The 20,876-nt window shown below is 36.0% G+C and overlaps 1 protein-coding gene across 12 annotated transcripts in view; it reads right to left on the bottom strand.

The window, feature by feature from the left end:
* LOC306874032 (sorbin and SH3 domain-containing protein 2-like) overlaps positions 1-20,876 on the bottom strand; it is a 59,800-nt gene that overhangs the window by 17,719 nt on the left and 21,205 nt on the right. For 4 of the 12 annotated variants that reach the window (XM_079423700.1, XM_079423702.1, XM_079423703.1 and 1 more), the window contains 12 exons: positions 17,590-17,642; positions 14,987-15,013; positions 14,646-14,770; positions 13,719-14,300; positions 10,706-10,826; positions 9,178-9,353; positions 6,509-6,575; positions 6,349-6,399; positions 5,105-5,309; positions 4,533-4,647; positions 2,054-2,137; positions 371-427 (listed from right to left, as the gene is read on the bottom strand). In XM_079423700.1, coding sequence (XP_079279826.1) covers positions 371-427; positions 2,054-2,137; positions 4,533-4,647; positions 5,105-5,309; positions 6,349-6,399; positions 6,509-6,575; positions 9,178-9,353; positions 10,706-10,826; positions 13,719-14,300; positions 14,646-14,770; positions 14,987-15,013; positions 17,590-17,599 — 1,620 coding nt within the window. In that variant the 5' untranslated portion in view covers positions 17,600-17,642. The remainder of the gene's footprint in view (positions 1-370; positions 428-2,053; positions 2,138-4,532; positions 4,648-5,104; positions 5,310-6,348; positions 6,400-6,508; positions 6,576-9,177; positions 9,354-10,705; positions 10,827-13,718; positions 14,301-14,645; positions 14,771-14,986; positions 15,014-17,589; positions 17,643-20,876) is intronic. The other 8 variants (XM_079423704.1, XM_079423705.1, XM_079423697.1 and 5 more) reach the window with 5 other exon arrangements.

Genomic DNA, 20,876 nt, shown 5'->3' with positions numbered 1-20,876 from the left:
TTCAATCATAAATTGCTAGTAAATTTCACAATTAATTACAAAGAAATAGCAAGTAACACACTGAATTAAACATGACATTTTGAATTAGAAAGACAAAAATTGTATTTTCTTGTTAAACAATAATAACTCCAATAATCTTGTTTTCATGTTTTAACAATTTATTTACAACTTAAAAAAAAAATTGTATTCTCTAATGAACAAAAAACAAAAAAAATTTTTAACAGTATGTATGCATTTTTTTTTTGCATTTGCTGTCTGGTAAATAAATGATGGGGCAGGAGAAAAAGCAAAAGGAAAAGAGAAAGATGGAGATATAGAGGAAGCAAACAGCAAAGGAAAGACGGATGAATGGACAGGAAGGTAGATTTACCTGTGCCACAGCATGTGTGGAGTAGTCAGGATTATAATCCAACCTCTTTTTAGGAGGCTGGATGCCCCACACCCAAACGAACGAACAGCACAGAGGTGAAAAGGTGAAGATGAGGTGGAGAAGCAGGTGCATCATGGTAAAAATACACATGTGGAGAGAGTGACAACGTTAGGGCATGGAGAAACACACAAAACACACACAGTGTACAGACAAACGAAGGGTGAATTGTTGAAAGTCATTGACTACACAAGTGCCCACACATGCTTCACCTACCTTACAAACACACTGCTGCTTGTGTGTACATGTAATACACACAATGATGAAACTACATAAAGCTTTCACACATAATTTGCTTGTTTACACATGGTGGCAGCAAACTCAATCGGTAAACAAGCCAGAAAGTGTGTGTTTATAAAAGCTGGAGGAACTGTGCATAAATACCTCATTTATGAACATACAGTGGCCTACAAAATATAGAACATTTTTATGAATTGTATTGCATTAGATAAAACAAAATAAGAATTTCTAACTTTGGAACAAATTACACTCCTCTTAGTCACCCAACGTCATTTTAGGGTGATGTACAACATTGAAAAGTCTGGGGTCAATATGATTTTTTTCTCCAATGTTAATATGGCGCACAAAGCCGATTGCTTATTGCTAATTATACAATGCTCATTGCAAAAGGAAGCAGGAATAATAGACTAAAAAATAATTTGACTGTTTTTACTGTATTTTTGATCAAACAAGTATTGCTTTGGTGAGCAAAAGAGACTTGATGAGTGTTCACAACATAAATCTCCATAGATATTGATGGTGATGCATCTCCATCAAAACTTGATATATATATACAAATAAATAATAATTCCAATAGTGCTCATACATTTGAATTTTTAAGTGAACTATTATTTTACCTTTGGTCACCCAATCATTAATATTTGGTTACATTCTAGTAGTAGAATACATGCTGAACTAATTTGGCAACCAGAAAGTTGTTTTTTACAATTTTGTACAGTTTATCTATTCTTTTAGTATTTAGAACTTCTTGCTGTGAAAACGTTCAGATTGAAAGTGTAATGTTTATATGTTGAATGCATGGATTAAGTGTCCAAATCCTTTTTAGGGCCACTGTATTATCCAAAATCTGTTAATTTTTAATAAAAAAGTGTTAAACTTGACTTTGATAGTGTTTTCTGCACAGGTTCTGCAGCTATAAGAGCTTTAAGCTTGTAAGAACAGGTGTGTGATGCTGCAAACAGAGCCAAAGCAAAAACGCAGTGTTACACACTCAAAGGTTTTAAAAACCAATGACATTCTTCTAAAGAGAGCACAAATACAGACAATGTTGCTCTTTTGGTGAGAGTTTTGAAAACTGAGCATGATTATTTACTTGAAAAATTAGCCTTGGGATTTAACAGCAGACATATCAAACGCTCACCCCGCTGCCTCTAGCATTGTTATTGTGCAAATTGTTATTGTGGTGATGTTAAATGTCTTTTTCCTGTTTTAAGTGTGCAAATAACACCAAGTTCTGAACAAGTCAGAACTTGAATTTTAAAAACTACACACACACACAAATACACACACACACAGCTTGTCATTACACAACAGCATGTGTGTACTACCAGACAAGGAGATCACACCCTACAGCATGCCAACCTGCTGCACCCTCACTCAACTTACCGGCCGTCCAAACTCCAACTCGGAAAAGAACTTAAACCAAGGCTCATTCTCTAAATCTATGTCATCTGGGTTTAAATCAAACATCTGGAGCAAGAAGCAACAGAAAAAGAGAGGTAAGGGAAAGAGGAAAAACAATGAAAGGAAAAGAGAGATGGAAATCAGGGTTAGGAGGACTAAAATATGCTGCAAGGACTGGTGAGCAAAGAACAGAGGAGGATGATGTTGCGGGTCATCAACATTCTGTCTCTCACACACAAAATACGTAATGACAAATCACAACAATTAATACGATTTAAAGAGATTCCACCCCAAAAAAACAACAACAACACTCATGTTATTCAAAACCTGTATGACATACTTTCTTGGAGATACCATGAAAAATGTTTGTAACCAAACAGTTTCGGGTCCCATTGACTTCCAAGGTATGGACTAAAAATACACTGGAAATCATTGGGAACTTAAACTGTTTGGTTACCACATTTCTTCCAAACATTTTGTTTTCTATGCAAGAAAGAATATATTTTTAAGAATGCTGTTAACTTATTGTTTTGGTTCCCATTGACTTGAAAGCTGAAAACTGTTTGATTATTAACATTCTTCAAAATATTGTCTTTTGTGTTCAGCAGAAGAAAGAAAGTCATACAGGTTTGAAATGACATGAGGGTGAGTAGAAGTTTCATTTTCGGGCGGACTATCCCTTTAATATGAGTTGTGCCTCTCAGTACTGTCTGAAAGGGGGAGACATTGTGCTTCTTCCCCTCTTCTCTCTAAAGACTCTTTCTCTCTTCCTCAAGCTATGACTGTACATGCTGAGAAAGCTGCCCACTCATTTTGCCACCTGGGACATCTCCTACTGCCACATCCACTGTGTTTGTGCTGAGGGCAGTGCAATGATTCGGCCCCCTGACATTTCTATCTCATTGTTCCCTGAACTGAGCCACTGGCTACGACTGCACCGCTTTGTCTGACACCCTTCCAGTATTTTACATCTGCATTGCAAAACAAAAGTTCAGCTGCTTTCAAAGGAGACATAAAACACTGAGAGAATTCCTCTATTGAGGCATTTCATTTGTCTTGCTTTATTAAACAAACACAGTAGAATGTGACATTATTAGGGGGAGATTGGGACATATTGCATTGCTGGCAAAATTCTAAACTGCATTGTCCCCATCATGAATACAACAGGCTAACCACAGCACAATGGCTCTAATTGACTGCTTATAGTGCAAACCTTTACCAATATTTTACCTACTACATGAACTAATACACAAAGGAAAAGAAAGCTTGCTGCAGCACCACATTACTCATGATAAGCAAACTCATGGCTGATGGTCCATTATTTGGTCAAACGACCCATGAAACAGAAGGAAAACACAGCATGTCTAATCAGCAGGCGGAAAAATTGCAGTTTGACACTGTAGTAAACAGGAAGTTAGGCCTGCAACACTTTAATAAAGCAGTACTCGAATAGATGTACAGGCTACAATGAAATTGAGAGTTTTCATAAGACTGCATGGCAAGGTAATTACAGTCCAAAAGTTTGGGGTCAGTAAGATTTTTTGAAAGACAGTTAAAACAATAGCACTGTAAAATATTACCACAATAGAAAGTAACTGTCTTCTATTTTAATGTGTTTTAAACGGCAATAAGATCAAATAGAAATCAACTTTTCTTTTTCTAATTATTAACAATTGCTGCTTAATATTTCTGTGAAAACAGTGATTAGTTTTTTCAGGATTCAAGTTTAAGAGAACAGCATGTATTTGAAACAGAAATCTTTGTCACATTTTAAATATCTTTACTATCAGTTTGATTAATTTAACTCCTTGCTGAATAAAAGTACTAATTTATAAAAAAAAGAAAAATCTTACTGACCCATACTTTTGAATGGTTGTGTGTACATACGACAAAGAGAGGAGCACAAAAAATGTCCACAAAACATACAGAAACTAAAGGAACAGTATACCAAAAACAATTTTGCTGCACACTATTAATTATATAAATAAATATTTATTTCATGGATGAAACATTGTTTTGAGGCCAAATGATAGATGACATATTTGAATGTACGTCTTTGTGTTCCACACAAAAACAGAAAATCATACAGGTCTGGAACAACATGAGGGTGAGTAAATAGTTTTTCGTGAGCTACTTCTTCAAAACATTTGACAGTTTCTGGGACACAAATTTGGCTTTACACAGAGCTACAATTTTCAAAAGGCAAGTCTCTACTGACAGAGCAATTTAATCCAGGACAAGGTCTAATCTGCGTAGGAGTCTGACCCTGTAAATTTTGTGATTAAACAGACTGGAACAGGACTGAAATACTCTACAGTAAAATTAAAAAATTGCCTTTAGACCTTAGCAACCTTGGGTCCATGTTTGGGTCAGTATTTGTACACTGTACAGTATTTGTTTAAATGAAATTTATGAATACAATCACTTAGATATAATGATTTAATTGAATAAGATAACTTACAGGTCTTTCTTGCTCAAGGATGGAGGATTTGCCAGGCTCATACTCAAAGATGCTCCGTGGCTCCACTCGGTATTTACGTGTGTCCACTTTTCTATCTGGAGGACCCCACTCACTTCTGTAGATGAGAATAAGAATAAGAACCAATCAGAGTAGTTTTTAACCAATCAGATGTTTTCAAAACAGAGGCCTGTACACTGAAAAATATTTGGTGCAGGATTTACTATTAAACAATTTTCACCCAGAAATTTCACAAACAATTACAGAGAAATGGCAAATAACCCAGTGAATTAAATGTGCAATTTTGAAGTAGAAACACTGAAATAGTATTTTATTGCAAAATGCACTCTAATAATCATTGTTCTTTTTACAGTGTAGCTCATTTTTTGTTTGTTAATTTTTTTGTCTTTTATATTTTCATATGTGTATTTTTTTATTCTCATCTTATTTTATTGTCTGTGTGTTGTTGTTGTCTCTGTGAACTGGAAGCTTATGACACTAAAACAAAATATGTGCAAGCATACTTGGCAATAAAAGCTCCTTTTGATTCTGATTCATGAGGTCAGGTGTCTTACGGGTCGTGCGAGAACTCTTTCTCTCTGTCCATGTCTCGTGAGCGGAGCTGGAGGAGAGAGGGCATCGGAGGGGGCGGAGGGGGCACGGGAGATGGCGAGAGCTCCCGGTGGGTGGCACCGTCTGGCATGTCTGAGGTATTTCTAGAGAGAGGCCGGTAGGTGTGCGTTCGAGGGGGCGGGTGAGCATGGACAGGAGGGTAATTTTCTAAAAAAAAAAAAAAGCACAAATATCAGATTAATATAATAGATCAATAAAACAAATGTACAGTTGCTATACATATTTGGACATTACAGCAAACTATAAACATGATTGTACACTACCATCTAAAAGTTTGGGGTTGGTAAGTTTTTCATAGTTTTGAATTGTCTCATGCTCATCAAGGCTGCATTTATATCAAAAATATAGTAACAAAGTAATATAGTAAGAAACTAAATTGATCAAAAATACAGAAAAATTATTTTGTGAAATATTATTGCAATTTAAAATAACAGTTTTCTATTTTAATATACTTTAACATATAATTTATTCCTGTGAATCAGTGCTGAATTTTCAGCACCATTACTCCTCTCTTCAGTGTCACATGATCCTTCAGAAATCATTGTAATATGCTGATTTATTATCAATAATATATTTTTTTGGGACCTGTGATACTTTTCAGGATTCTTTGATAAATTAAAAAGAACAGTGTTTATTCAAAATAGAAATGTTTTGTGTTACAATATACACTACTACTCAAAAGTTTGGGGTCAGTAAAAATGTTTTCTTTAAAAAAAAAAAATTATTAATTCATACTTTTATTCAGAAAGGATGTGTTAAATGGATGAAAAGTGATAGTAAAGACATATTGTTAGACATGATTTCTATTTTTAATAAATGATGTTCTTTTAAACATTTTATTAATCAAAGAATTAAAGATAAAATTATCACAGGTTCCAAAAAAATATTAAGCAGCACAACAGTTTCAACACTTTTCAATAATAAATCAGCATATTAGAATTTCTGAAGGATCATGTGTCACTGAAGACTGGACTAATGGCTGATGAAAACATTGTACACATATACACATATACATATATACATATATATATATATATATATACACACACACACACACACACACACATATATAAAACCCTTCTCACATAAAGGAACAAAGACATGATTTAAACTTTTACTACATACATGTGTTGGATTAAGCAGACACGAAAGTTAATATCCGATCTTCAGATTTCACAGAACTTACCATTGTTTATGACAGCGTATGTTGCATTATATGTGTCTGCATAGTCATCATCTAGTGAAAACAACATTAAACAGAAATAAAATCAAACGCAGTGTGTGTTTGAGAGTCATCTAAAATGAATACTGCAGGATATGTTCTGTGTGTCCTCCCACTCACTCACCTGCTTTATGAACCATGTGGATCTGTTTGAACATTGTCTTGTACCAGTCCTTGGGTCTGTCCACAGTCTAAATAGAAGCACAAACACACACACACACACACACACACACACAAGCGATTTGCCTTGTCAGTTTGCTGGTTAATCGCACAAACAGCTAACAGCATTTGTCATTACCTGACAATCAACAAAATCACCAGAGCACAGAGTGAGAGAGACAGACAGAGAGTGTCATAGTAACCTGCCAGGAATGTTTTCTTCTTCTCACAAACACATTCACAGACAGTCTGAACTGCTGAGAGCTCAGAAGCATTCCTCTAACAACAAGAGGATCAAATGTCAAAACAACTTAAACACAAATTAAGAAAAAATACCCCCAAAACAGATCATTAACAGCTGATCTGTTGTTTTAAACTGACGAGTGACAGTGAACAGATGTTGTGCTGTTTAAAAATATTCAGAAAGAAAGAAAGAGTGCTTGATTTGGTTTTGATTGAGCAACAGGTAATAAAACATCATGTAAATCTCAGTTTTCAGTCACAAGCGCGATAAGCAGTAGAACATTCTGTCGATATTTTTTTGGTTTCTATTTCTGTGCCTTCATGTTGTATAGTACCATCAATTCTAAATCCCATTGGTTCAAAAACATCCTAGTACATGCATATAAACATATATGCTTGCACATTTATATACATGGAATTATTATTGAGTAAATTTTAGGCACAATATTAGGAATTAGGAACAAACAGCTGTCTCTTTCCTAAATGAATCAGTGTTTTGAACTAATTGGCTGAATAAATGATTCAATGACTCACTCTTAAAGACAATCCTTTGTTGCAACATACATAAGGATGTAACTTGCAGACTGGCAGCTTGTCTGAATGCGAAACAGTGAAAAATCTGAGTGCTATTGAAATAAATGCCAACCAAACGAAATCCAGGATGAACTAGGGATGTGCAACAGCGTCTGAGTACTGGAGTACTCTGCTGTGACAGCGATGATCAATCATGAAAACAATGATCGTAGAAAAAAAAAATTCTGATTGGCTATGGCAGAACTTTGGGCGGCACCCTGAGCTCTGATTGTTTAGCTTGCAGCAGCATGCGTTCAAAGTAGGCCTATAGACGTGAGAAGAGAGAAAAGCTTAGGTGTGTTCGACTTGAAGCGGGGCTGCATCAAAGTACCGCGAGAGCGATTCGAAAGCATAAGGATCCGTCTGCTCCTGTAGCGCATTCGCTGTACTTTGATGTCATTCTGCATAGCGCCGCTTCAAGTCGAACGCACCTCTTGGCTTTGAAGTCACGTGGTGATGTCTGGGTTAGCTACATTCTGATTAATCTAATATAGGAAGCTTTGGGACATTAACATTTATTTACATGCTGAATGCGCTGCAGACTACCAGTGTTTAGTTTCATGCTCAAATGCAATGCCTGATATTGAAGGTAAATAAGTTATTTTAGATGGTCATATTGCTTTTAGATGTTTCTTTTTCAAAAATACTGATCCTATAATAATGCAGCAGTGATTTTTTCGTCATATTTGTTCAACAGTAGGCATACTTCAATTAAAATTGTTTTCGTACTTCGTATGGCTTCGAAAACATGCAGGCGATTTTAGGAATGACTTGATAATGTAGATGAAAATATAGCACAAATCTGCCATAAACATTAATGACACAAGCATTATAATGAGAACTTTATAGGATGCAAAATCTATAGTAAACCTTGTCCTTGCCCGTGATTCAGCGCGCGGTTGAAAACGTATCACGGCGGTGGCTCTCTCTCTCGCTATAGCGTGTAACTTAAAGTTTCACTGCCATATGCATCCTTTTGTGCAGATACAAGTTGTAATGTTACGTTTATATTATGTATCTAAGTTATCTGATTAAAATCATAGGAAGTGTCATAGAATGGGTTTCAGTTTATTGGCATAAAGTCAGCTTCACCTCAGGCAGCTATTCTTTTCTAGATGCTTCTTTTTTTAATAACATTGCTGCATTATAATCATAATCCCATCTAATCATGTGTTCATGTTTTCATGTCATATTTTTATTTTTAATATTCATTTTCATAACAGTCTTCAGATATTTTCATTATCTCCATTACGGCCATGCCCTGCCTCCCGAGTACTCGATTAATCATTTTTGAAACCTATCATCATCAAATAAGAAATTGCCAAAAATGCCCATCCCTAGAATGAACTGATTTATAATAAATAGTTAATGTCTACTGATTGTATCACATGCTGAAAACAATTATGGGCAGACAAATTATCTGTAAATATATCAGTCATAACTTTAAAAAAAATAAAAAATCTCCAAATACTTAGCAAAAGTGTTGTCGTGACACCATTAATGACAAAACAAAATTTTTGTATATACTGAACTCAAATTTGCCATAGTGAAACAGGTGATGTATAACAAATTTAAAGGAGCAAAATACACTGAAAAAATGGCGTAATAATTTTTCACTCCAAAATTGCTTGTAAAAATCACAAATAATAAAGAAACAGTAAGTAACACATTGAACATGCAACACTGAAACACTGAAATAGTATTTACTTGTAAAACGCACTTCAATAATCTTTATTTTATTAAGGATTAAGGACAATCTTTTTTTAAAGTGTAACGTTTTTAGTTCAGTTCCCTTAAAAATGTCTGGATATCACTCACTGTTCGGATGGCGATGGGAATGCCTGACTCATCCACTGGTCCAATGCCTTCGTAATGGGGCGCTTTTATGATGGACACCTTCTTCTCTTCCTCTGAGAAACGAGCGATGGGCACAGAGCTACTGACCACTGTCTGACCAGAGACAACAGTCTCTCTCTTCACCGTCTCTGAACCTTCTGAGTCAGAGAGAGAGAGAAAGGTTAGAGACAGATAAAAAGAGTTTTAAAACGTGCTGTGCAATTATTTGTCCTTTACAATTGGTTCTTGTCAAATTGTGACACTAGTTCCTGGGTAACAATGTGAGAAGACCTAGTATTAACCTTTTTAACTAAACATCTCTCCCTCTCTGTCACTCTCCCTCACACACACACATCATTGATTGCTGTGCTGCTATTGGCTCTTCATTAGACTGCTGCCATAGATACAGTCACACTGCAGCACTCAAAATTTGTTACTACTAGGACTTCATTGGATGCTAATATTAATCAGAAAGGCAATTAATTGGCCACCCGTGAGAATGTCGCACTAAGCGATCAAAAACTGCCTATGACGAAAGCAATTTATAATGCTTCCCAAAATGTGTATCAGATGGCATAATCATGGCAAATATCACACACAGTGTCAGCCCAAAGAATACAGTTTGACAGAAGTCTGAGCTGGACTAGTCACAGTCAAATCTAATCTAATCTAGAGCAGGAACACTGACATGGCACAAGCTCTCACCCTGACTAAGCACCCTGAACTATGAAATATGTATGACGCAGCATAAATGAGACAGCTACTATTATTCCTTCACACCTATGCAGGTTTGCACTAGCAAAAAGACAATGACATGAGGAAACACTACAGCAAACTATTTGTCAGCATCTTTTCTTCAAAACACTACAACAATTGTATGAATTTGCCTTCCTAAGCAAATCCCAACCAAAGTGTCAGAGCTTTGCCTCTCCTCAGTTTCCCTCTGTTCAGTTATTGATTGCTCCGGTCTGGCTTAATGGATGCAAATGCATCATATCCTGCGGACCGGACTGCACCGTTAACTGCCAATACAGGCATCCACTAACACGAATTGTGCATTACAAATCCATTGTTTCAGCGCGCCAAAACTAGGAGTCAATCAATAGAAGGACAAAAAGACAATTGAGGAAAGTGTTTTTAGAAAACATATGGTCCAAATATGCTTACTTCCATACATTTAGTATGTCAAAAACAGTACACCAAAGAGTAAGTCTAAACTCATTGTATTTTTAAAATAAAATATGCAAAATACCTGGATGACCTACTACTTCCAGCAAGATTTTGGAGTGCCATGGACACTTTACTATCCCATAATGCCAAGTAGTCGTGATGCAGTTCCTAGCTCTCTTTTTATGTCTACATCACATACAAAAACTAGTTTTACATGTGGTTCAGACATAATTTTCCAGTCTAAGTGTGCGTTTTAGGCCTGAATAAGCAACGTTTGGCTGATAGTCAAAACTCTGTTTTGCAATACTAGCCAGAGGTCTGTGTGGGACTTTCCTCTCACCTGAACTAAGACCCTGCTGGATCTTTACCAGGCCTGGGCTGAGCGTTGGAGGTGGAGGTGGGTACACAGGCGGAGAGAAAGGCCTCTGAGATTGAGAGCTTCCATTCACTGCCATCTGACCCTGGACAACATAGAAAAAAAAAAAAAAACTGTTTACAAGAGATGGAAATATGTCATTTGTAGAGTCACTTTAGGTCAAGCAAGTATGAGTGGGTGACAGCTATGGGACAATAAGAAGTTAGAAAAATAAGAAATGTAAGACACGAGAGCACACATTAAAAGATACTTTACAACAAATGTATGTGAGAAAAAATGCTGTTACAAAAAAGACAAAGGTTGTGATCAGATGTTGTGGAATGATGGCTGACAAATGAAGAGGTAACTGAAAAACTGTTAGACTACATGACAACAAACACACTTTAAAAGAACCTTTAGTAGATAATGAGTGCAGGACAATCTAGGTAAGAAAGAGTGTTAACACTGGAATATGGTACCATTATACATTCATATTCCAAAGAAGTTCAAGTTTTCAGTCAACAGCAGCAATATAAAACGCAAATGTTAATCTCAAACAAACTTCATGAAAGGTCACAGAAAATCACAGGTTATTATAGGAACCCCAAAGTCAACATGAAATTAAAATGTCCTCTTTCTTCATATCTGGACTTCTTACACAAACCTAACTTTCTATTAATATATAATATGAAATATTATATATACATTATCATTTAAATGTTTGTGGTCAGTAATATTTTTATTATTATTATTATTTTTTATAAATAAGACATGAATTATTGTATTTGACAATGCAATAAATAAATTAAAAAGTGACAGTAAAGATATTTATATTGTTAAAAAGGTTTATTTGAAATGTTCTTTTGAACTTTCTATTAATCAAAGCATCTTAAAAAAATGCATCATGGTTTTCCACAAAAATATTATGCAGCATGATTTTTTCAACATTGATATTTATAAGAAATGTTTTGTGAGCGCCATATCAGCATATTTGGAAATAATAACTGACACCAAAAACTGGAGTAATGGCTGCAAAAATTTTGCTTTGACATCACAGGAATTAATTGCATTATTTAAATTATATTAAATAGTATTTTGTACAAAAACTGTATTTTTGATAAAAAAATAACTGCAGCCTTGCATAAGGATCTTCTTTTAAAAACACCAAAAATCTTACTGACTCAAAACTTTAGAACAGTAGTGGTATATGATTGCCAGTTGTATACAGTATATATGTATTATATGTACATATATATATTTATTCAGTTTTTAATATTGTTTCATTTTAAAACATGTCACATTGTGTGTGCATGTTAACTTTAAATGGGAAACAACATACATAGCACACAATGAAATACTGCATACATAAAACATAGTGAAAATCAAGAATAAAACAAAAGAAAGCAGCCACCTGCTGTAAGCTGACACATTCAAGCATGTGACTCAAAGTTAGACATTCAACGGCGCTGAAAGACTAGTGAGGACATACAAACACGAGTAGATTCAAACAAACGTGACACCAGACTGGAGTGAGGTGTGCCAGTTGAGCGTGATAGTTACGTTAGTGCCCATGGCAGCTGACGGGGCGGGAGGAAGCTCGTCAGGGACGTTGGAGGCGTGGCTGAGTGTGGGGGATGGGGTGGGTGTGCCTGCGGGGGAGGAGTCCATGCCGCAGATCTGCAGCTCCTCCAGCCCAGCTGTGGATGATGAATAATGACTCATCGCTGACACGGTTACTGGTGATGGGGCAGGTGAGGCCGACATTAGCCCGGAACATTCCAGAGGGTCGTAGGGTGTCGGTGAGAGGGCTTTGGGCAATAGCCCTGACAGGAAGTCAGGGGAATCCTGACTGGCCCGGCTATACGGTGACCGGCGAGCTGAAGGGTCTGGGGAGGGCGGTCCAGAAGAAAACGGCCCGGTGTTCCCTTTTACAGGGGAAAACTCACGCTGATGGAGGAGGGTGGGAGGGAATAAAAAGGAAGGAAGACAAGAATTGAATGTGAACATAAAGCAAAGCCGGTAAGCAAGAAGTGACATACGGGCACAGGCAGATTGAACCATGTTGAGTGAAGACGAACAAGTGAATCTGTGGGAAGGAATAAAAGGTTGCTGGAAAAAAATAAATAAATATATATATAGTAATTAGCAGTAAACACACGTTCTTTCATCAGTCTGTCTGTGTACGTTCACTCCATTCCATCAGATGAAGATGAATGAATGCTGATAGCAAAATTTCCAAAAGTTTGGAATGATTAAGATTTCACCAAGGCTGCATTTATTTGACGAGAAATACAGTAAAATTGAGAAATATTATTATAATTAAATTTTTTTATTTTTTATTTTTAGAAGTCATTAATATAATATGCTAATTTGGTGCTCAAGAAACACTTATTATCAATGTTGAAATTATGCTGCTTAATTAAAAACAAATGTGGAAACTGTGATACACAACTATATCTGTGATACACAACTAATCTAAAGCTGGAGGTAAGTAAAATAACAATTAAAAAATAAAATAAATTACTACTTTTATTCAACAAGAATGTATTAAATTAATTAAAAGTGACAGAAATCTTTGAACATTATAAGTTCCTTTACTATTTCAAATAAATGCTGTTCATTTGAATTTTCTATTTAAAGAATACTCAACATTCAGCAAAGAGTTCAGTGTTTTAAACTGATAATAATAAGAAAAATTATTAATAACTGAAAATCAATAACTGATAAATAACTAAGCAAGAAATCAGCATATTAGAATGATTTCTGAAAGATCACGTGACATTGCAGACTGGAGAAACGGCTGTTGAAAATAGCTTTGTAGCTTTGTCATTACAGTAATATATTAAAAAAGAAAGCAGTTTTAAATAGTATTTATCACAATGTTATCAATGTTGTTTCTACTGTATTTTTAAATCAAATAAATGCAGCCTTGGCCATTATTCCAAACTTTTTGACCTTATGAGTGTACATTTTCACTGTAAATAAATGACAGTAATACCACCAAACTGCTCGCTGGTCTTGGTGGCACAACAGGGGCTCGAGTGGGGTCAGCGGGGTCCACTGCGTTTGTCCTGGATTTAGTCTCAAGCCCTGACTGGGTCTCTGCTTGAGGTTCTGGACTGTGAGGAGCTAACTGGATGGAGAGAGAAGCTACATGTGTTTCAGAAGTAGCAGTGGGGTCTTGAGGTGGGGAAGCAGATCTTTTTGGCTTAGTTTTAGACTTAGGGTCAGTTTTAATCATGCTCATCTCGTTAGGTGCTGCATTTAGTTGGTCACTTGAGAATTTTGTAGATGACAATTTGTTCCCCAGAACCCGAGTGATAAAACTGTTAGCATTAGCCTGTTGGGAAAAGGGGGGCTGCTCGAGGGGGGCTCCAGAGGTGCTAGTGGAGGCACGGGTGGTCTTAGAGTATGAATATGAGGAGGTGCCACTAGATTGGATGGTGTAAGAGCCTGAGGAAATGACATCATTGCTCTGTAGGGAAGAGAGGGAGGTGTCTGACAGCATTGTAAGGGAACTGTAAGATGGGGGGTTAGGGATCATGTGATAGCTCTCTCTCCGAGGGGGCGGCAAGGGGACCTGATAAAGAAAAGGCCAATTCAAATATGTAAAGTCAGTTCAAATAAAGAACATTTTCTCAGAGAAATTTCAATTCGACTCCTTTAGAGGTCAAGAAAATCACACTTGATATGAATCCTCTAGAAAGATGTTATCATATTGGAAAAAGACCATGACCAATATTAATCCAAACTGTTGTGAAGCAAAATAATTTCAAAGTAGCACATAATATGAAATAAGAGGATTGTTTGTTGTGAAAAGAAAATGAATAGGTTGCAAAATCTAACAGCAGTATGATCAAGAAACAGGAATGCATTAGTAGCTTATTTAAAAAAAAAAAAAAAAGTATTATGAATGAATATGTACCGGTGTGGGAGATTTCTTATCCTGTAGGTTGGGTTTAACGCTGCGGAAGCCTTTAGCAGTCAAGGACGAGCTGCTGGCATCTCCATTCCTCAACCCCTCAGACACACTGCGTGAACGCCAGGCATCTACAAACAAATAAAAAATAAAATAAATAAATAACACCCCCCCACACACACACACACACACACACACATACACACACAGAATACTAAAATACTTATTCATGTAGTAAAAAGCCTCTTATGTGCCCAAATACGTCATGTGTCCACTGTATAGTACACATTAATATTCACATAAACACAATGGAGACAGACACACATACACATCCAACAAACACTTGCCTGAATCTGATGACTGGGAATCACTACCTGTGGAAAGTAAAGATGCATTAAAATAAACATAAAAATGCATTTACCACGATAACACCATATGACCACAGAAAAGCAAGACAAACATATGACAAAAGACACAAAAAATGCAGAAAGGTCATACCCATTGAAACTAAAGGAGAACATGGATTAGGTTTTCTTTTTACTACTCCTATGCTATGCCAATATTTTGAACTACTAAGCTGTTAACTAAGCTGTTTTTTTCTTTAGTTATGTCTTATCTTGCCCACAATATGGGAATGAAAAGAGAGATGCAGAATTACAGAGAACAAGAAGATTACAGAGCATAAGCTGCTACTGAACACAGAAAAAGAGAGAGGCCGCTAGTAAGACCACACAAAGTTTGAAACGCCTACTAATCTCATAATGATGATTAAAACTACAATATGTAAACTCGAAGATTGGAAGAACACAAACCTGAATTTTGAACAAAAACTTATATATTTTATAACAATTAAGTCTGGTACTGTATATAACAAAATATACATGAACACTTGCTGTCCTAATGACAGAGGTTGCAGCACTGAATATGGGCCGTTCCAAGTAAAAGCGAAGGGCATGGTCTCCATGTTGCTATTTAAACTGACATCTGCTGTATTTCTTCAAACCAGTCTGTGCCTCAAACAATTCAGCATTAAAAGAGTACAACAGTGCATCTGTGAATGCATGCTTGACTGCCTGTCTGTGGCCAGCAGCTTTTCAAAAATTAAATGTGTGTTGTCATATATCTGGCAGGTCTTGACAGCGTGTCACTTTACTTTTTCAGCAGACTCACTCAAGCAGCAGAATATGCATGGATCCTAAAAAAAAAATTCTTTCTTTTTACATTAAAATCTCAGAGTGTATTTTTTTTTTTGAAAGGGTAAATGGTTTTACTAATTTAATTAAAACCTGAACAGTCTCTACAGCATTTAACACCGTATTCAATATAGCTGACTGCAGACAGATTGTTTTTCTTAATTCAGAAGGCAGATTAGATTACATTCAATGGGAAACAGTTAGATAATGTGTCCCATGTCCCTTTTATTACTAGTATATTATAATTGTGCCAAAAGATCTTATTTCAATCAAATTAACTTTAATCTTGAATTGCTCTGATAGTAAGAAAATTCCATATTATTGCATTTAAATATGGGTTAAGACACATGATTAATCACATTAACGTTTAATTGAGCTATAACCTCCAGAAATTAACACTGTAATTTGACAGGCTTAATTTAAATATGTTAAACATTTACAGAGGTGAAACATTTGTGTAAATCTGTGTGATACAAAGAGGCAACATGGAATTGGCCTTTAAAATTATTCCTTTAAAATTTTAACATATAATATACACAACATAGAAGATCCTAAATCTAATACCTCTGTCTCCTAAGATCTAAGGAGATAAAAAAGAAAAAAAATAGACAAATGTAGCAAGAGAAATATGGAACACAACAGATGTAGGGAACACATGTAAAAGCACACATTAACACAAATAGAACACCGGGGAGAAAACCCATTTAAATAACTAAGACAGATGAAACAATGGTGAGCAAAAGGAGATAAAACATATTAAAAAGTCTATTTTAAAGAGCTGTGTCTAAGACAGCCCTGCTCCATCACTGATACCTGCAGCAGTGTACAGGTTGGGTGAGCTCTGGACCCTCTTCACAGGCCAGAGAGTGAGCGACAGGGATGCTCTTTTATGAGCACGTCCTCCGCTATCTGGAGTATGTTTGTTTGCACACGCACACACAGAAGCACACATGCAAAATAAACAGAAAGCAAAGCACATGCATTGTCAATGCAACATTATTGAACCAAAGATAATGCAAAAAATAAAAAAATAAATTTAAATTTAAATTAAGTGATGAATGATCATCTATCGTTCAAAGGTTTGTGGTCGGTTAGATTTATTTATTTTTAAGCAAGGACGCATTAAATAGTTCAAAAGTGACCATAAAGATGAATGTTAAAAATATTTTAAAAGATCACAGTTTCCATTTTACACAGTGAAAAAAAAAGTGAAAACTTTCTGAAGGATCATGTGATACTAAAGACTGGAATAATTAAGATTTCACATTGTAGGAATAAATTCCATTTTAAAATATATCAAAACAGAAAACAGTTCATTTTAACTGTAATCATTTTTGATCAAACCCTAAACGTTTGAACGATATTGTGTTAGCAGTTAAAGGTGAATCTTCCTTTACAGAAAGCATACAACTTGGGAAAGATGAGCGATTATAAATACATTGTTTCCAAACCAGGCATGATGTGAACACATTTTATATAACATTTGTTGAGCCTGATTTTTGACCAATAATATTATTTTTTTCAAAATAAGCATGAGCAGAACAGAGATTACTCTGTAGAATATTATAGCATATATGCACAATGCAATGCATTTACTTTGACCTTTTATTGTGATGGACGAACCAAAAGCACTTACTGCATGTCTTTCTTGACACTAAATGTTACAATGTTTACACAAAATTTGATTAAAAACGCACAATAACTGTTTTGTTGCACTAGTGGCAAAAATTACACAAGTATTTTAATAATGGATTTACCTGTATTCATGATGAAGATCTCCACTGATCTGTGTTCTGAAGGACACTTTCACCTGTAAAACACATCAAGCTATTCTTAATAATCTCAAAATCAATTCATTTTCATCTACATACAGTAAATAGATCCTTAAAGCATATCTTATTAGCAAGCTAATTTATTAGCATGCACTGTCTTGTTGTTTAATGCTATACCACATGCTAAAGTGCCTAAACTGTTTAGCGACTGTGTATTTTTATCTAGCAGTTCTATGACTAGAACAGGTTATATTTATTCAGAGTGACAGATATAGAGGATATTCTGTTTTAAACATGTTTGTTGTGTATCAAATGGAGACATAGACCTTAATATGGATCTATGACAGACAACAACTAGAAACTGTGGCGTCAGTGTATGTGTGTCTAGCATGTAGTAATACTCTGACTGACACCAGACAGTCTGGACACCAGGAATACACTCGATGTGCCTGCAATGTGTTAATTTTACAGTGCACTACATACATATTTCACTCTCTCTCGTCACTATCAGTATTTGCAAACATGAAGCAGGAGGTGTGGAATGTGTGTGGTGGAATCTCATCATAGCATTTGTATCTGTCTCATATGAATACTAAATAATGTTTCCCAATAGACATGTTAACAAGATAAGAGATAGAATTTATGTTGAGATAATGTTATGATGACGTTGCTCCACTTCTGAATAGCAACAGTTGAGGATTTCCAAACACACTCCTTACAATAACTGATAACATGCTTCTCAGGTTCACTGAGGCTAACAGGGAACAGACGTAATGGATTAAAGAGAGAGAGAGAGAGAGAGAGAGAGAGAGAGAGAGAGTGTGTGTGTGTGTGTGTGTGTGTGAGTGAGTGTGTGAGAGAGAGAGAGAGAGAGAGAGAGAGAGAGAGAGAGAGAGAGAGAGAGAGAGAGAGAGAGAGAGAGAGAGAGAGAGAGAGAGAGAGAGAGAGAGAGCGCATTTAGACATAAAAATAAGATCCAGTTGTCAGATATCCCTTTGCCACTGACAGATTTATAACTTGCCAGGAGAAATATTCTACACTCAGGGAGTGAAAAACGTTGTCAACACTATTTGAATCTCAGTAACTTAAGCTATGGCATTGTGTGACCCAGAATTCCATAGTAAAGTCAATTAACTTTTTAACTTGCCATATTAAATGAAAACTATTACAAAGTCTTGGTTAGATGTAGCTGACACCATTTATAACGTAATTTGTCAGATCATAGACTGCCTAAAGCACTTCTCAATACATTCACTAAATTGCTATGTACTTTTCAATTGTCCCCTATACCTTGAAACTAATGCAGAAAGTAGAAGAACACTCTAGAAGTATTTTCATAACATGCTGTGTGACCTAGCTAATGCCATGAAGGCTCTTCCCTAACTTGGTGGGGCCAAAATAAAAACACTAAAAGCACTAATAATAGTCTGTAGCATCTTTAAAAAGAATGAGTCTCTGGGTCATCAAGAAATGGAAGCAAAACACAGACTATTTAAGGATCATCTTCGCAATAGAGTACCAATTTACTATTTTACTATGAAGCTGTCCTATTTCCAACACACTATTTTAGGTTTTGGTGAAGCGGTGGTGAATTCTTAATAATTTGTACAACCTTATTCATACATTTTCATATAATATTCTTACGCTTTACTGAGGGTTAGGCTTTAGGGGTGGACTTTCATGCTCAGTCATACAAATTTGCCACCGATTTAGAAAAAAAATAAACAGTTGCGTTGTCTTATAAGATTGGGTTGCATATTTAAAAAAATACTCCTTATTTTTCTACTCCTCCCCATCATCCATTTGATTTCATTGTGGTAAATGTGACTCCAACCTTTTTACAATCCAATTCCCTATGGGTAAAATCAAGTACTGTCCATCCAACCTCAAAATGTTATATTCTAATCCGCAGCTGCAGCTTTGAGCACCTGATTAGTTACTGCAATATTAGTGCAAATCCCTCTGGGTGCACTTGAGTGTGACAAACATTCAATGCCAGCTGCAGCTTGTGTTAACAGGCAATTAGGCTGGCATTTCCGTTATGATATGCCACAGCTATATACTTCACCATGAATACTGTAATTCTCCATTGTTTGACAAGGCTCAGCTGGAAGATATTTGTGTTTTCAGATATTCAGTTTTGGCACAAATAGCCGAAGGCAGCTCAGTACAGATTTTGTCAGTAACTTTGAGTATTTGCTTGCAGTTTTCATGAAAGGACTTAAACACTAATAAAGTTGTTCTAAGATATTTTCTTGCACACATATGGCCTTTCACACTTCAGATTGCTAATTAAGACATTTTTAACCAGGGGTTAGTGGTAACACACTCATTTATGGTCTCTTAAATTCTCTTTTCCACACACACTCATACTGCCTAAGGAATGTGGGCACTATACATCAGCATACAGTGACAGGACAGTACATGTATAGAGTTTCAATGGGCAGACCAGAGGCGTCACAACAGCTGTATGATGGAACACACACCATTGTTCTTTTTAAAAGAAGTCTCCTATGCTCACCAAGGCTGCATATATTGGAAAAAAAGTCTATATATTGTGAAATATTATTACAATATACAGTTTTTTAGAGTGACATGATATTTTAGAGATCATTCTAATATGCTAATTTGGTGCTCAGGAAAAAATTATCTTCTTGTTATGAAAAACAGTTGTGCTGTTTAAGGGTACGTTCACACTGTCAGTTTTTGGGATTGACAACCGCATATATTTACAGGTGTGAGTCTTGAAATGTCTCGTTCACACAGCAGTTTACAGTTGTGTTTAGAATACTGTCTGTGCAACGGGAGTCAACTTAAGCCTGTATTCCTTACCAGTAACCATAGCGACAGTGACCAAAGTAAAATCAAAGATGGCGACGACCATAATAGTGAAAGTTTTATCACTTCTTACATGACAAGAGTCCAATCGAGCCGAGAGTTCTTCCGTCAAATCTTCATTAACCGACAGCAGCTTTTAAATTCGAGTCGAGAGCGGAGCATATGAACCGCGCAGAACACAAAACTGACGGGAAACTGACGTGTTGGACTGACCGGTGGAAAACGGTTCTAAAACTTTCAGATGACACGCAGCTCATTTCTCCGTCACTGCAAGTTACCGAAATCACACATGAAAACACGTAACACACGGTAGACACGTGTTTGTGCGGCAGAGCGGTGTTCTGTCGATTTGTGCTACCCTGTCAGATTTTCCTACCTTCCATTAAAACAGTAGGTAGTACAGTTCGACAACGAAAAATGCTACCTGATAAATT

Source organism: Barbus barbus (genome assembly GCF_936440315.1).
Source record: "Barbus barbus genome assembly, chromosome: 8".
NCBI classification, from domain to species: domain Eukaryota; kingdom Metazoa; phylum Chordata; class Actinopteri; order Cypriniformes; family Cyprinidae; genus Barbus; species Barbus barbus.
The sequence above is the reverse complement of the archived record's forward strand: the minus strand, read 5'-3'. Positions and strand labels throughout refer to the sequence as shown.